This window comes from Syngnathoides biaculeatus, chromosome 16, assembly GCF_019802595.1.
Source record: "Syngnathoides biaculeatus isolate LvHL_M chromosome 16, ASM1980259v1, whole genome shotgun sequence".
Classification (NCBI taxonomy): Eukaryota; Metazoa; Chordata; class Actinopteri; order Syngnathiformes; family Syngnathidae; genus Syngnathoides; species Syngnathoides biaculeatus.
Window position 1 is genome coordinate 11,599,803 of NC_084655.1, and position 17,565 is coordinate 11,617,367.

General features: G+C 41.2%; 1 protein-coding gene across 1 annotated transcript in view; it reads left to right on the forward strand.

The window, feature by feature from the left end:
- Window positions 1-17,043, forward strand: part of usp43b (ubiquitin specific peptidase 43b) — a 68,452-nt gene extending 51,409 nt beyond the window's left edge. The window contains exons 9-16 of the mRNA XM_061847149.1: window positions 4,520-4,623; window positions 6,212-6,289; window positions 6,381-6,510; window positions 6,907-7,249; window positions 9,237-9,395; window positions 11,616-11,789; window positions 13,005-14,075; window positions 15,438-17,043. Of these exons, the coding sequence (XP_061703133.1) occupies window positions 4,520-4,623; window positions 6,212-6,289; window positions 6,381-6,510; window positions 6,907-7,249; window positions 9,237-9,395; window positions 11,616-11,789; window positions 13,005-14,075; window positions 15,438-15,448 (2,070 nt within the window). The 3' untranslated portion in view covers window positions 15,449-17,043. The remainder of the gene's footprint in view (window positions 1-4,519; window positions 4,624-6,211; window positions 6,290-6,380; window positions 6,511-6,906; window positions 7,250-9,236; window positions 9,396-11,615; window positions 11,790-13,004; window positions 14,076-15,437) is intronic.
- The last annotated feature ends 522 nt before the right edge of the window (window positions 17,044-17,565 follow it).

Genomic DNA, 17,565 nt, shown 5'->3' on the forward strand with positions numbered 1-17,565 from the left:
ATTGTAGCTAATACTATGAAGTGGTGTATATGCATTAATAATTCACACGGTTGAAACCAGCCTCCAAACAAAAAGTCTTCCATATTTAACTAAATTTCCCTGGAGTAAACTACCCTGATTATTGTACATTTGTCACGCTACGTAGGTTTCACAAACACTGTGGTCTGAGAAAACAGGGGGAAACTGCCTTCAGCAGGGAACGTGTCTCTCCTAGTCCATCTCCAGTGGTCATTATTGTTAGTTCAATTGATATAAATCGCTGAATATAAAATATAAAAAATGATTAATCTGTTGTCCATGTATACGAGAGCACCGTTACAAATATGCACCTTTGGCTTTGCAGATATAAGAACTTGTTTTTACCTTTCGTTATTTATCCAAATTAAATGATCCAGCCAAGAAACTGCTTTGCCAGAACATGCATAAAAAAATCAATCATAATATGGAATGATTTCTCAAAAGATAATTTAACTGATGTTCTACTGTCACTTCATATAGTCGAAATATATATGACAGTGTTTTTGTTTGTTTTGGTGGGGGTAGGGGGTAAAATCTAAATTATCCCTTTAAATAGTAAAAATGTGAAATTTTCAGATTTAAAATTACATGTGTTTTTTTTTAATCCATATGAATGTTATTGTTTTACAAATAATATTAGCGTGTGTTTATATTCTGGAAAAATCTAAGCACCAAAAACAATCTCCGATATCTAGTTTTATAAAGTGTGCACGAGTCTTTACTGCCACCAATATAATATAACACTTATTTTGATGATGAATATTGACGTATGGATGCATATACATTCTATGATATGCGTTGCAGCCTAGGCTTCCTGATATTAGGCAGCACATTTGATTTCAGAATGTGTTTAAAATCTCCAGTATTCATTGTACCCTGCCCAGATTGAAGCCTCTCTGTGCCAGATGCACCAAAGCATTCCAAGAACATAAACAACCCTTCTCCTTATTTCATAGAAGATATTTGTTTTACTTAATTAAATGGAAGTCAACCTGGCTGAATAAACTCACAACTATTACAAACATTATTATTATGTATTTATTGCCTTGTAGTGTTGCGACTGATTTATGATTTTACTTTGAATCATCAGCAGACAATCTGGTTTGCTGAGAAATCTTATAAACCTGTTAGCAGATGCAATCTGGTTAGTCTGTTGGGGAAATTGATGCAACACTTCACTTATTTCCTGAAGTAGCGGAATAACTGCTCAGCATTCACTGTTGAATTTTCTTCTCTTTGCCCTACTCTCGGTGGTTGAAGTGTTTACAGCTGAAGCAAAGTAGAAACAGAATAGGCAAAGTCAACTCAATGTATCACTGGGCCTAGCGCCTGGTGGACCAAGTGGGCGTTTCAGCGCAGCCTGCTGGAACCAGTCGCCATTACAGACAAGATCCAATGAACGTAGTCATGATTTTGGTACAACTGGGGAAATGGACATTTCCGACTGGCGATCTTAAGCTCCACCCCCCCTTCGCTACATTTACCATGTCCCACAAGCTTCCAAAATGGCGACTGAACAGAACATGTTGAAGTCGATTCTCTAACGTGTATTCCAGATAATATTGTGGTATGTTTTTTGCCAACTGCGTGGGACTTGTCCAAGAGAGTTCTATAGAGAGGTCTCAACTATGTCACGCAAGGATATGTACACGGAATTAAGATTTTGGACGGAGCACGACGCAGTGTCAGAGTTGCAGCGAAATGTTGGCGATCGATGCAAAAAAGTTTGACGCCTCACAAACTTCCTATTGAAATCCAACAGGATAAAATAGTGGAATCGTACTGCGCGTGTAAAGCAAGGTTAGTACTTTTTTACTTGGAAAGATCACGAGTAATATCATTGCAGTCTTTATAAGTGAGTGAGTGTATTCAATTGACTTGGCTCGTAATGGAACCCAGTGCTCTGTCTTAAAAGTCTGATGTGATACAAATGGGCAAATAGACATTTCTGTTGCATGACATCGCGCTTTTACGTATCACTAACCCGATCTTTCGCCATAAAACATTACACACTTGATTCAGCACGTCAGTGATACACTATCAAAGTGAAAGTTGTTCTCCTGCAATGTATAAAGCACTGTTAATAATGAAATCAAACTCAGAGAAGATACTTCTCCCTCACTTACCTTCAAACATACAGCCTTGTGTTTGTTGATATTGTCCACATTTAGTTGTACGTGCGCTCTTCCGCAAGCCTTAATCCATTGTAGACACTTCGACAACTGTGTCTTAGGCTTTGGAAAATGAATCAACTGGACCCCTTGTGACCTAGCAGGATATGTTTCATCATAATTGCATGTTCCCCAGGTGCATCTGAGGGCCATTTTCTTCGTAACATTAACTTTTCCAAGTGTACGCTACTGAAAACCAGCATTGCTTACAATATGGCGAGAGGGGCATGTCAAGCCAGGGGTTAAGACAATGCGGCTATCTGATTGGCTATTATTCTACGAGAGATTGATAGGTCAGAAAGGTCTATTCTGTACCAATCTTTGGAGGGGCGGATTGAAATGGTCACTGGGCCAGATGTGGCCCTCGGGCCATAGTTTGCCTATCTCTGCCCTAACTGCTACACACCTGATGGATGAAATTTGGGCAGCTGCAAAAACCAGACCCTCGTTCAGTAATATTGTGACAACAGCCAAAGGTTATGGCACTGCAATAGGTTCATGTATTAGCATATCTCCTACGTGTGTGTAACTCTCAAGAATGTGCTGTTCTGTCGAAGGCAGCTTTCTTGACAAGACTGAGCGTGGGTGTTTGTGTTTGAGCTCAGCCCACATCAACTGACCACATTTCATCTGGGAAGAGAGCAAATCTGCTTCATTTTTCCAAAGCTCCTTCATTCCTAAAGTGCCTCCCGTCTGAGCAGATTTTGTAGTACTCTGAACATGCTGCAAAGGAGAAGTAAAAGATAGTAGTCCTTTATTGCTTCTTTTGTTTTTATGCTCTTCTTTGGGCTTTTGAACCTGCTCAGACTAAAAATAATATCTTGCTGTTTTCCAATATTTTCGTATCTCACTGAGCTGTACTACATGTTTATTGTTCTAAAAGTCACTTCTAAAAAGGTACTGATTCCCTTGGGGGTGGTCACCGTCAAATTGTTGTTTTTGTTGTTGCTGTCCGGGGTGGATGATGAAATACCATTGTGACCTCCCTCTAGAAGCATATATCTGCATATAGGGAGCCTCCATAATTAAAAATGAGACATGAAGAAGGCTTTTTTATTAAACATATTCAAAACATGGAAAAATCAATTCTCCTTGATTCAATCTTTGCAAAATGCCTAGAAGAAGCTCGCACAAGAAACTAAAGTAGAAGCCTACATTGTCACTCTCTGCTTTTTCTTGTTAAAGAACACAAACAGATGGGACTCAAAAGCCTAACACTAGTCAAAGAAGGTCTTAATCAAAGTCCTTTATTCACTTAAAACTGTTTAACGCCACAAGTTGAGTCTACTAATCATCTAACAACAATGGAACAGATAAAGCAAGCAGCACTTCGGCTCAGTCATCCAGCTGGATAGTGGCGCTAAGGTCTCACCAACATGGCACTTTACAGAATTCTTGAATGGTGGCTAAACTGAGTTCTTGTGAGGTACTTTTTTGCCAATCAGTATTTGCACCCTGGGCTGCTGAGGTGCAATGACATGTCAAGTATGATCACAGTTTTCAAACTTTAAACTTGGAGGCATATTTTTCAACAAAATCTTAGTCAAACTTGAAATAAACATATTGCATGAGTTTTGGGGTCTTCGAACTTCAAGATACCTTCATATCCAGTACATAATATATGTTGCGCTCTGTTCAATTCTTAATTACCGGAATTTCCGGCCTACAGAGCGCACCTAGTTATCGGCCTCACCCAGTACTTTTGTAAAGGAAATACCATTTGGTACATACGTAAGCCGCACCTGTGTAAAAGCTGCAAGTGCCCACACTGCAACCCAGATTGAAACATAATATACTTACAAAGAAAGACGGTACACAGAAAGAGTTTTCAAAGTTTTAATACCTTAGCTTAGCTTAACATAGCAACAGCACGGTAGCATGAACAGGGCTGGTAAAAAAAAAAAAAAAAAAAAAAACATACCGGCCAAAAAAAACGCAGCAGCAATACGCTAGCACGGCACTAACAGGGCTGGTTAAAAATAACATATCGGTAAAAATCACTGAGACGCGGCAGTAACGCAGCAGCAACACGCTAGTTCGGCACTAACGGGGCTGGTTAAAAAAAACATACCGATAAAAATCACTGAAACACGGCAGTAACACAGCAGCAATACGCTAGCAGTCTCACTCTTACCTTTTCCGCTCGAGTGCCCCTTGCGACCATTAGAAAAAATGCACAAATTAGCCGCATCACCGCATAAGCCGCAGGGTTGAAAGCGTGTGAAAAAAGTCGCATCTTATAGGAAATTACGGTAATGGCTAAATTATTTCATCAACTGCAATGCAAGCAATGTCTTCAGATGGTTTCAGAGTATTTTTTTTCCTTCCAGAATAACAGAGTACTGTTCAACATCCGTGTGGTGGGAGGATCATCATTTTACAGCTACTTGTCACCACAGGACAGTCAGCCACTGCACCATCCTGCAGTTGACAGGTCAGTGCAGAGTGTGAATTTCAAGTTCCGACAGAATTTCTCTTCGTTTTGTATTCCTGGAAGTACCCAACAATGTCCCATTATTCAGTGATAAAATATTTGTTTCTGCCATAGTTTTAGAGGGTTAATTGTGCTCTCCGCTGAAATCTTTTCTCTGCTTTAGGCCACACCTGGAGCAACTACCAAAAATAATCTTTTCCATGTATATTTTTCAGTGTTATCTAACAATGGTTGACGTTAAATGTTTCAATTTTTGTAAGTAACTTTACAAATATGAGTTAAATTGCTGTCATATTAAACAATAAACATTCCCAAAAGATGTTATTGCCACACTCCAAGAAATCAAAGTAAAATTATTAGGAACTCAGTTTGACGTATTACAATAAAGTTCTAATTCCATGGGAGCCAAATGTATAGCAATAGTGTTGGAAAAATATTTGTATTTATTTTTAAATACATTTCTAAACTCTGTACCTAAACCATAAAATCTGATATTGGTTATTTAAATGTTGAGCCATCGCTAAAGTGTTATTCGATTACTAAAACAAAAGTAACTTTATTTTTTCTTACACAAAGTATCCCCATCAACTGAGTACTGTTCTAAAAATATCCAAAATAACAACTTTTGGGGGGGGGGGGGGGGCTTTTACATGAAAAGCAACGCATAACAGATTAAAACACATTAACAGAAATAATGTCAGTGAATACTTTGAATGCTAATACTGTATATAAAATGTCTTTGCTCCGTCCTCTTTCCGTGTACTAACAGGAGTTTTAATATTCATGAGCATCCAGTCATTAGCTTGTCAGTAGCGCCTTGATTGAATCATTTTCATCTCATCACCTATGATTAAATGCAGCAAACAATGAGCAGTGGCCATGATAATCAGGAGTTGGCATTGAGTGGTAAAATTAAGAAAGACTCTGCATATCGTGGTTTATGTCACAGGCATACAGTACAAAAAATAATAATAATTATAATCCGTCTAATTTAAGGGTGCTGGGATTCAAACGGGCTAGAAACGCTTATGATCCAGAGGACCGTGATGAGGCACTGGGGGCTTGTCAATAGAGAGCAATGGGGCACCTTTTTTTTTTTTTTTTTTTTTGCTAGGGCTTGTCCAAACATCAACCAGAACTGTGTTTAACAAATATTTCATATTACATGGTTAATATATAGATTTAGATTTTCATGAATAACTTTTTTTTTTTTTTGGTCTCCAATCTCTTGGTTAAAACAGTTGTCAGGGTTAAAGAAACAAGATAGTCTTGTGTACGCTCCATGAAAATGCTGACATCTTGTGGACAAAATGCTACAGTGGCCATTCACTTCGTGATCAGTTTTTAAAACTAAAATAAATGTGCAGAGTCTCGTGGTCTCAATTGCCCGTCTCCAAGATGAGTGGTCCCGGATTCGAATCTCGAATCATGGATTCGGTTCACTTGAATACTCCGAGATTGTCCATAGGTGTGAATGTGAGTGTGAATGGATATTTGTTTATACGTGCCCAGTCCTGGATGTAAACGTTAGGAAATTAAAAATCCCACATTGGAAAGCAATAAATAATGGAGTATTTCTGTCTTCTAGAGCTCTGAAACTCTGCAGCTCAGGAGGACCCCCGCATGTGAAACTCATCATTGAATGGGAGTACAGAATCAAAGACTGGTGAATAGGCTTTTTCCCCTTAGCTCGACTTTTCAATCTAAAACTTCTTCAACTGGGTCCACTGACACTGTATTTGCGTCCTGGCTTGTAGCCTGTTTGGCAACATTCAGGAAGAGGTGGTGAAGGATGCGGACAGCGTAAGGAATCAGCAGCAGCAGCATGTCCAGCAGTACAGCTGCACCTTGGATGAGTGTTTTCAGCTCTACACCAAAGAGGAGCAGGTAGGTAGACACATAAATATGGAGCATAAACAGTATGTGACGTGTGACTCAAAAACAAACTAATGCCCTTGCTTGGGGGGGCAAATGTATTGCTGTGAATTACGCTCCTAAAACATTCAGCAACTATGTTAATTATCATACACAAATTAGGGTGTTGAAAATGATTCGATTTCACCTCATTTGTCTGGATATTATTTCTTATTTATAAATTCAGTATGTCTGTGCCATCTACATTATTCACGCCAGAATCTAGTTATGCAACAATTAAATGCTTTAACTCTTACTGTATAGTGTTGAGGTTGTTGTGTGCGGTGGTGTCAAACTGTACTGCTTCATCTCACAAAAATAATTGCAGAAGTCAAAATATCAGCCTAAACTCACTATAATACCTTCCAGCTTGCCCCTGATGACGCCTGGAAGTGTCCGCATTGTAAGCAGCTGCAGCAGGGCATGGTTAAAATGAGCTTGTGGACGCTACCGGACATCCTCATCCTCCACCTGAAGCGCTTCAGGCAAGTGGGCGAGCGCAGAAACAAGCTGACCACGTTTGTAAATTTCCCCCTGGTGGACCTGGACATGACCCCGCACATGGTGAACCACAACCACGACACGCATCAGCCTCCGCCTCATCCGGGCCGAAAGCAGTCCAGACGGTCTGACCTGGCTACTCCTGATTTCCTGTACGATCTGTACGCTGTGTGCAACCATCATGGAGGGATGCACGGGGGCCATTACACAGGTCAGACATCAAAACGGTATTCTTGTCATCATGATAGATACAGTTGAGCCCTGAATCTGTGTTTGAAATGCATTTTTAGTTTTTGAATGGCTATTTTATAGTTGGACAAATAGAAACTCTGTTCAAGATTGTCTATTTTGTTATTGCTCTAAAAGTTATTCATATCTCAGATCTTTTTTAACGCTACCTTCTGCTCCCATAAACTTAAACAGAGGTCACCATCCCACTACTGGAAGCATAGAGAGAGCAATATAATTAACATTATTTTCCCTAAATCTATATCATTTGTTGTCCAGTGGATTTCATGGCTGCCTCCCAGTTCCAGGTTCAAATCTCTACTCCATCCTGACCATGTGGATTTTGCATGTTCTCTCATTCTTGCATTGGTTTTCTTTCTCCCAGATTCCAAAAACATGCATGTTAGGTTCCTTAAAGACTCTAAATTATCCGTACGGTATGTTTGAATGTGAATGAGAGCAGCCGAAATGCTGTTGAAAACGGATGTGCAATGTATATTCATTCATCTTCAATTATGCTGATTCTCACTGGGGTCGAGGGCTGGGACCAATCTCAGCTCTCTTCGGGTGAGAGGCGGGCTTGTGTGATATATATCGATCCATCCATCCTTTTTCTTAACCACTTATCCTCACGAGGTTCGCGGGAGTGCTGGAGCCTACCCCAGCTGCAAACGAGCAAGAGGCGGGGTACACCCTGAACTGGTTGCCAGCCAATCCCAGGGCACATGGAGACAAACAGCCGCACTCACAATCAAACCTAGGGACAATTTAGAGTGTCCAATTAATGTTGCGTGTTTTTGGGATGTGGGAGGAAACCGGAGTGCTCGGAGAAAACCTACGCAGGCACGGGGAGAACATGCAAACTCCACACAGGCAGGTCCAGAATTGAACCTGGGACCTCAGAACTATGAGGCCAACGTTTTCCAACTGAGGCACAGTGCCGCCTTTCTTGAAACATTTTCTATAAATTGGTAATAAACTGTTCCTTGTTTTGTAAAGAAGTGCTGTTTTAAATTGGACGATATGATACTTGTGACTTTACGAATAGTTGATGACTGTGTTTATCGGTTTAATCATTTAATATCTTTGGGGTTTGGCCCACAGTGTTTGTTTATGTGTGTAGTGTGTCTGTGTGTGCGTGCACGCCACTGACTTTTTCTTCTCTCAACTCCACTTGACCCAAAAAGAAGGTTGAGAGCACAGTCAGCAACTGTTGTGTGGTCAGCATGTCGCTACGGAGGCACGGGGAGAACATGCAAACGCCATACAAGTGGGTCCGGAACTGGAAAACGTTGGCCTCACAGTTCTGTGGAACCGGGTTCGATCCCAGACCCACCTGTGTGGAGTATGCATGTTCTCCCCGTGCCCACGTCAGTTTTCTCTAGGCGCTCCGGTTTCCTCCCACATCCCAAAAACATGCAACATTAATTAGACACGCTAAATTCTCCCTAGGTGTGATTGTGAGTGCGGCTGTTTGTCTCGATGTGCCCTGCGATTGGCTGGCAACCAGTTCAGGGTGTACCCTGCCTCCTGCACGTTGACAGCTGGGAGAGTCTCCAGCACTCCCTGTGACCCTTGTGAGGATAAGGAGTTAAGAAAATGGATGGATGGATGGATGGATGGATGGATGGATGGATGGATGGATGGATGGATGGATGGATGGAGGATGGATGGATGGATGGATGGATGGATAGGCTTTTAGCAGGGTCAACATATGAGATGGCATATTGAATGACCTAATGTGCCCATGCCTACAATGCAAGGCACCATTGTTCCCAATAAAAGGTTTAGTATTTTTCAAATATCATCGCCTCTTCCAAAACTATGTGGACTAAACTATGGTTTCATGTGGCAACGATTGTGTGAACTCATTTTGTTGTCTTCGGTATGCTTGATCTTATTTTCGGCATGAAATTTGCAGGGGGATGTCAACTTGCTGCTCTAACTCAACCTTGTTACTGTGATGGCAGCCTTCTGTCGAAATTCTGTGGACGGTCAGTGGTACAGCTACGATGACAGCAATGCTGAGGCAGTTCCAGAGGGAGATGTCTGCACACGAGGCGCCTATATCCTCTTCTATCAAAGGCGGAAAACCATCCCAGCGTGGTCTGCAAGTTCTTCAGTCACTGGTTAGAGCTTGTTTTTGTGGTTCACCAGCTTTAGCCACAGGATACAGACAGTATTTCAGTATCATGGAGGAAAGGAAGATATATCTATTGAAGCCAAGGGGCGTAACAAGTTTTAGGGAATTTTGAATGGAAATTAGTTCAAGGTTCAGTTCACCGTTCCAAAATGGAGCTAGTTCGGTTCAGAGTTCAAAATTTTGAACAAAGTTCACCTTTCCAAAAATGAGCTACTTCATAGTTCTATTTAGTTTTTTTATCAATATTGTGAATGTCTTGTCCCTTGAAATACTGGTAATTCAGTTTGCCATTGCTGCTACCCATTCACTGGTAGCCAGCTGCAGCTTTCACCCTACAATCTCAAAAACATGAGCAAAAACGTCTTGCTTGAATCACCTTTTATAAATCGAGGAAATAAAACATAAAAAGAATGTTAACCTTAATGTGAAAAGAAAAGCTCGCAAAATTGTATGACAGGAACGATGGTGAAAGGACATTCACAACATTGCATTCCTTGCAGCTTGGCTAATTATAGTAACAATATTTTTATATCTATACTTATATTAAAAAATGAAATAAATTCAATATCATGAAAGTGTAACCGTACAGGAATTTAACAAAAGCATTCCAGAAGGGGTTGCATCAGGAAGGGCATCTGACATAAAAACTGTGCCAAACAAATATGAGCATTCATCTGCGATGACACACTGTGGCAACCCCTAACGGGACAAGCCGAAAGAAAGATTGAGTGATTCTAATACAAATAATAATTTTGCCGGTGCCGTAATCATTTTATTCAATTATATTATGTACTGTATTACAAAGAAAACAGAAGAACTTCCATTTACGCAGTGTCCTTCCTTGAACACACCTCACATTTTGATGCAGCTGGGACATGCCTGACATGAATGGTGGCCATGGCCACAATGAATTAGTTGCCAAATGTGTTTTTCCGCCGACATATGAAGGCTCGTACAGTATAGAGTAATCCCTTGTTTCTCACAATTTATGGGGATCAGAACGCCCTGTGAAATGTGAACATGAAGTGAAATGATCCCTAAAAGGATAAAAGTGCCATCGGAGTTACCACTTCTTGGGCACTGCGGTGGAAGCTTTTGCTGGGGCACAACGCTTAGGTGGTATTGTAAATACATAATCAAAAAATGTTATCGCTGACAACAACAAAAGTTGTCACAAACACTCACTATTTGCAGTCTGCCCGTAATTAGTAGGGCCCAATGTAATATATACAGCAGGGGTGCTCAATGCGTCGATCGGCAGACTTGGTTGATCGCGGGATGGCGTGCCAAAAAAAAAAAAAAAAGACGCCAGCCAATGTTCCCACTGTGCGCAAATGCGCACCGCTGATGCGGTCTCTTCACACAGATATTTTGCGTTGCGCGCCCAAAAAAATAATAATCCAATGCAAATTGAAAAGTATAACATACAGCTATTCAGTTTGTGGCATTTTCCAATGTGATTCAATGAGTGAGGGATGACTGGTTGTTACATCCAATGGCACATTCACATACGCACTGTAAAAAATGAAAAATGAAAAGAAGAAGCCACTGGTTTCTTTTAGGCAGCACACGGAACTTTCTCTAACAATGACAACTGCTCCGCCACACTCTCTTTTTCCTAGTTTACCTTACACCACCCCCCCAACTCTTAAAGACCTACACTCATAATTACAAATGTTACAGTACTTACGCAGCCCATCAATCTGTTTTGTACTGACAGCGTCCACCACTGCTGTTTTAGTTAGCAACACAGTCTAGGAAATGTAGAGCAAAGCCAAACCAAAGTACAAAGTGCAGGATGAGATGGTGTGTAATTTTAAAATTCCACCTTGGCACAGCCTGATCCAGGATGAAAGCATAGATAATACAGTGCACAAAAACCTAATTCTGTATTTTAAATATGGGAGGAAACATACTGTAACAACCTTTTAAAATGGTTTGGGAGCATCATCATCATCATCCCCCACCCCCACCCCCCATCGGTAGCTCACGAGAGGCTGGCTGCTTGAAAAGTAGATTTTGGGGTAAAAAATTCTGGGCACCTCTGATATACAGTATCTAACAGATAGAGAGTCCTTCTGTGAGCTTTGTGGACCACTGTCTGTAGTTCCTTTTGTAGCATGTATTCATACAGTATTTGTCACGGTCTATCACTTATTTTATGACTGGAATTGATATGTAAATTAGCTTCTTTGCTCTTTTTCAGGTTCCACCAGCTCCACCACTTCTGACCACTGGCTGGCGCGACTCACGGGGGGAAGTGACAGAGGTGGCCTGGTGACACCCGCATCCATCTCGGGGCACGCAGCACCAATGCAGCCTCCTGAGTCTGCGCATGTGCCGGTTTTAGGAGAGGAACTGCGCAAAACAGCAGACACAAGTGAATATCTGCCATCACGTCTTGTTTCTCAGTTGTCATGCTCAGGATTGTCTGTGCGAACAAAACCAGCATAAGGATCAAGCTTGCAAATTAAATATACTGTAGTACACTTTGGTGTGTAACCTTTTGTCAAAACAACGGTACCACAGGCCAACAATTTGACACTCTGGCACTGTATCCTTATTCCAACAGTGCCAATAGTTGATTATTATGGATTGTCACGGCCCATCGGAAAGAGAGTAGGAGCCAAATGCAGGACTCGGACGATGCAAGGTAGTTCAAGGAGAAACGTTTATTATATGCTGAGGTCGGGGATCGAGCAGGCAGTCCGGTGCAGCAGCGGTAGTTGGGACGTCGGGCGAAGCGAGCAGGTGAGCGGGCAGGCAGGAGTCGGTACACAGGAGAACAATCAAAGCGGGCAGAAGTATCGCAGGAGTCAGGCTTACAAGGTTGGTCGGAGAACAGGCGAAGGTCGGTACACACAGGTTGCCGATCAGGGATACCGGAGCACTCGAACGGGACATGAAGCTCATCGAACTGGAGCCGGCCATTCGTCATCGGGGTCGTATAAATACACAGCATAATCAGGCTGCATGAGGCGCAGGTGTGCACTTCCCAATCAGCACAACCGCACGGACACCCGCACAGCCCGGGCTGGAGCGGCAGGATCATGACATGGACCATTCCTAAAAGTTCCAAATAAGAGTCACAAAACCTTCAGGCCTCTGCTAGCATGCAAATAAATATCAGGAAAACCTATAAGAACATCTGAAATTGGTTTGGGGTTAATCAGAAGCACTTTACATGAGGACAGGTGTGTGCAGAGTCTATTTAACATAAGTTTGATTTTTGATTCTCAACACAGCCAGATTCCCAGTTGCAAGAGGGTGTGTACACTTGTGCAACAGCCATATCTCAGTTATTTATATTTATTTCCCCTCTCTTTTTTATATAAATTTTATATATCCACTGTATATGAGCTTTGTATTTTGACTCAGAGTAACTATGTAATAATGGTAATTATGAATAAAGAGTTCAGATGAGATCTATTTTAGTGTACAGTAAATTTGACTTTTTGTGACAATTGGTGTGTCATTAGATTTTGCTCATGTGAACGTTTGTGCCTAGGGTCAATAAAACTTGGAAAACACTTCACTAGGCCCACCATGCTGCCCTGCTGACGTCTTTTTTTTTTTTTTTTTTTAATTCCTACAGATGGATTTGACTCCAAACCATTTGTCCGTGGGATGCAGGCAAGGAGTGTCAGTATGAGATCGCCAACTAAGCCCAAGGAGACTTTGAGCAAAGTCCTTCCTCTGCGATGGTCTTTCGGAGCCAAGGACCGCGTAAAGCATTCGGTCGAGACCCAGTCTGGAGAATTGGTAGAATATCTGGAGTCTGGCCGCCGCCCACGGTGTACCAAGGACCCGATCGTAGCGCTGGTGGCCACCCCGCCGCAAAGGCACGGCCAGGGAAGAGCCTTTGAAACTGGACATGAGCGGAGTTCGCCGAGCGGTAGCAGCCTGAGCTGCGCAGAACCATGCTACTCCCCCAAAATACCAGCGGGACAGAGCAGGCCTGGTATGGAGAGACAGCTCAGTAACATTGTCAAAGGTAGGGATGACAGTACTCAGAGGGGGAGGTTATCTAATAAAAGGTTGAGGCAGGAGCACGGCAGGACTTTGGACATCCAACTTCAGAGAGTGGCCATGTTAGGAGCGCATATCAGCCATAGTGCGCCACCGAGCAGAGATTCCACACTGAGAAAAAACAAGGTCCATTTCGGGGGGAGCACCAGAGCACCGAAAGATGCGTTAGTCGTTCAACCGGAGGGACAAAGGGGCCATCAGGGTCAGAGCCAAGAGAGCCTCGTGGCCTTTTTCAAACCCGGTTTCATCCGGAAAGACATCCCGAGATCGCCACTAAGGAATCACGAAAGCCGTGTGAATGGATACGCGCATTTGGGAAAGCTGGCGAGCGGCGATTTCACCAAACTGTCCCTCTCCAACGGAACGCTGAGCGCGATGTCAAAAGACGAGCGCAAGGCCAACGTGCTGCCCTGCTGCAAGGTCCAGCTGCTGGACGGACAGGCTGCGTGTCATGACTGCGCAGACATCAAGCGGGCTCACAGCTCCAGCAACATTCAGACAAAGCTGGATGTGACGTTCAACAGGTGCGCCTCGCTGCAGAGGAACGGGGACGTCACGGCCCCGCAGCGCGTCCTGCTCTCAGACAAGCCCGCTTTTGCTACCCTGCAGAGGACACGATTCAGTACCACCTCACTGGGTAAGCATAAAGCATGCCCATACTCGTAACGTCTTTGGAAATGCAGGTTCATCTCATTGCATTGGTATATCGTGGAAAACTGAATTCATTTTAATAGTTTCATTAAAAATGTGAAATTATTTCATATGGGGGGATGGCAGAATGGAATGAGCCCTGTTAAAAAAAAAAGGAAGACTCAGTACTTTTATGACCATGAACAACTTCAGCAAATTGTAAAATTGATTAAAGGAGTCTACTTGCAGGGTATTTCATGATTTTCATTTTTAAAAAATGATGATAGATTCAAGCGAGCAAAGCCCCCATGTTTACCGTGTCAAAAAATTTGAATTATGCGGTGCCTCGATTTTTTTCCTTTGACTGGCAAACAAAAATTTTACATGAGTGTTATATCGTGAAAGAAAACTCAAATTAACTCTCTTTACAATAAGCAGGAGTTTGGCATAGTGAACAAATCTTCAAAAAAATTTTAATGCCACTCACAGTTGTTTACTGTCAATCTTAATATAATACAAGAATGACACATTCTGTATTTAACCCATTCATGGGCAGGGTGGCAATTTTTTGCTTTATTGAGATAAAAGTCTCTTAACAGGACACAATAAAGGAAATAACACTTCTTCGTTTATGGTGAAGTTATATGATAACTTGACGCAGCCATTTTGGGTCAGGAAGGAAATGGAAATAACTTTGTGCAAACTTTGACGGATGAGTTACCCTCTCCTGATACCAAAATATGGCTTCAAATTAAAACATTTAAATATTTAGATTTACTGAAGGATATAATGCTTGAAAATCATGATGTCCCAAAAATGGGACACTGCCCACGAATGGGTTAAAACAACCATAGACCCTCGCGTGAACGTCAACTAGCGTAATGCTAACACATAATGGGAAATGCCTTATACAAGCTAACAAATAACATGCTCGTATCATCTTGAAGATAAATTTGAAATCTGAAAAAAAAAAAATAACTCAATAAACTCATTGCTAATGTAATTTAAATGACGTCAGCCAAAGCTACGGATTTTGAAGGGCCGACATGGCTGAAATGTTAGACCTAAAAGATAAATAAATCAACATACACATACTGAAAGCAGTGCAGGCTAGAGAAAAACTCCAAATGAAGTGGATAGAAGAAATTAATACAATGTCCTAGAGCAAATATTACTATTTGGATTGTAACTCTTTGTCGATGGTTCTGATCGTGTTTACGCAAACAGTGAAGGCCTGATCAGCCCGCTACTACTTTACTGTATAATTGTTATTGTGGCTCGCAATTGTATACATAATTTTATTTTTCATCGATGTTTGTGTAAGACGTTGCCATTTTGTTAAATACCTAATGGCTCTATTCTCCATCAGTGCCGCTGTGACGTCCCACATGACTAGTGGACCCCTAAGACATCGCTGGGAAGGAGTGTCTTCTTTCCTTTCTTTTTACAGTAGTACTGTTATTTCTTACCTGTGTGTGGCTTAAACTAAATCTATGCAGAGTTGAATTTCTGAGGTGGGTTACAGCTGTCATTTGGAGGAATTGTGCCATTGGATTTTGCCTTTGGAATTCAGTGAAACCTGCACTATTCACAAGGGACAGCCGTGCAACAAGATGGAGGCAAAGAAGTCATTTTTGTCTCAATTAAACTTCTCAACTGACTTAAACGTAGTTCCTTAGCCCCCCAGATACCACGAAATAGCAGCAAAACACTACTTTTGTCTAAATGAAACCCCTCAGTCCCGTCGACATAGATCCTTGGCACTGAGATGCCACATGATGGCTCCAAAGTAACACTTTCTTTGCTTCGGCCAAAGCACAAAAGCAGCAAAATCGGGAGTTTTTCAGCAAATCGTTGCGAATCATTTCCAGACAAAGAAAACGGTGAAATGGCAAATTTGGAAATGACAAACCGCAAATATGCATGGATTCCCTGTGTTTTAAAAGCTGTGGCATGTTCACAACGTCACGTGTGGGGAGAAGAGTAGATTTGAATTTAAATACAATACAGTTCCAGCATATATATATATATATATATATATATATATATATACTTGTTTTTACACACAGAAAATGCACTGTAAATTGGCTGTTCAATCATTATGTTTTTGTAATATCATTGCACTTTTATAAAAGACATATTTTCTTACATGACTTAAACTGTAATGACTGTATGTCCTTTACGTTAGTCCAAGTTCCAAATTGTTATTATTAAAACAGCTATTGATGAAAAGATATTCCGTTTGTTTGGGAAATTGCCTGACTTCCAACTTGGTTAAGAAATTCAACTTAATTCAAGAGAAATCCAAAAATTGTTTGCACACATGCCAATATTTTATTTATTTATTTTTGCGCCCCAGGAGTGAGTGTATGTGTGCGTGTGTGTGTCCGCATGTGTGTGTTTATAATTGTTGGATTTATATACAGAATTTAAATTAAGTGAAGTTTAACTCCTTTTTAGAAAAGATTGTGTCAATAATAATTGACGGTGTGAATTTGAAGTTATTTTGTGTACAGAGACGACACACTGAGAGTATGTCATGCCACAGTCGCACTTACACTTCAACAACAACAACTTACACAAATTACAGTCACAAATTTTGAAAGAAGCTTGTGAAAAAAAAATCTGAATGAACCATTTGCTTTTCAATTTTGTGTTTTTTACATTATAAAACTGTCACACTGGGAAAATTACAGTTAGGGAATGTGAAGGAAGAGACCCGACGGGTTGCCCCGTTGCAGCTGTGGTCGACACAACACTCTTTATCAAAAAGGCGATGAAGGATGTTTAGAGATTATATTTTATTACTAACTTTTGTAAAAGTCTACATTTTGTACTGACATCTAATATTAAGAATTGTTTTATGTTATTGTTATGTGGGGGATTAAACTAGGTACACTTTAGCCCGTATTGGACTTTCTGTATCTGCTTCTCGTACTGACATTTTCTGGAATTCACATTAAACACATTTTTCTCACACAAAAAAAAAATCATTGTTGTACATTTATTTACTGCGGCACGGTGAACGACTGTTTTGCACATCTGCCTCACAGTTTTGAGGAGCTAGGTTCAAATCCAACCTGCCCTGTGTGGGGTTTGCATGTTCTTCCCATGCCTGTGTGGATTTTCTCCGGGTACTCCGGTTTCCTCACCCATCCCAAAAACATGCATGGTAGGTTCATTGAAGACTCTAAATTGCCAGTAGGGGTGAATGTGAGTGCAAATGTTTTTTTCTTTATATTTGCTTGGCGACCAGTTCAGGATGTACCCCGCCTGTCACCCAAAGTCAGCTGGGATAGGATCCAACACACCCACGATCTTAGTCAGGATAAGCAGTACGGAGATTGGATGGATGGGTGGATAATTCTTTACGTGGTTAAATTTTATTTGCCTTGACTTCTCAGTTTTGCACGCACAAATGTGTTGAAAAAAATAATGGTATTGTAGGAATGATTTTAACTAACTAGAAACAACTTTTTGAAACTGTACACGATGAA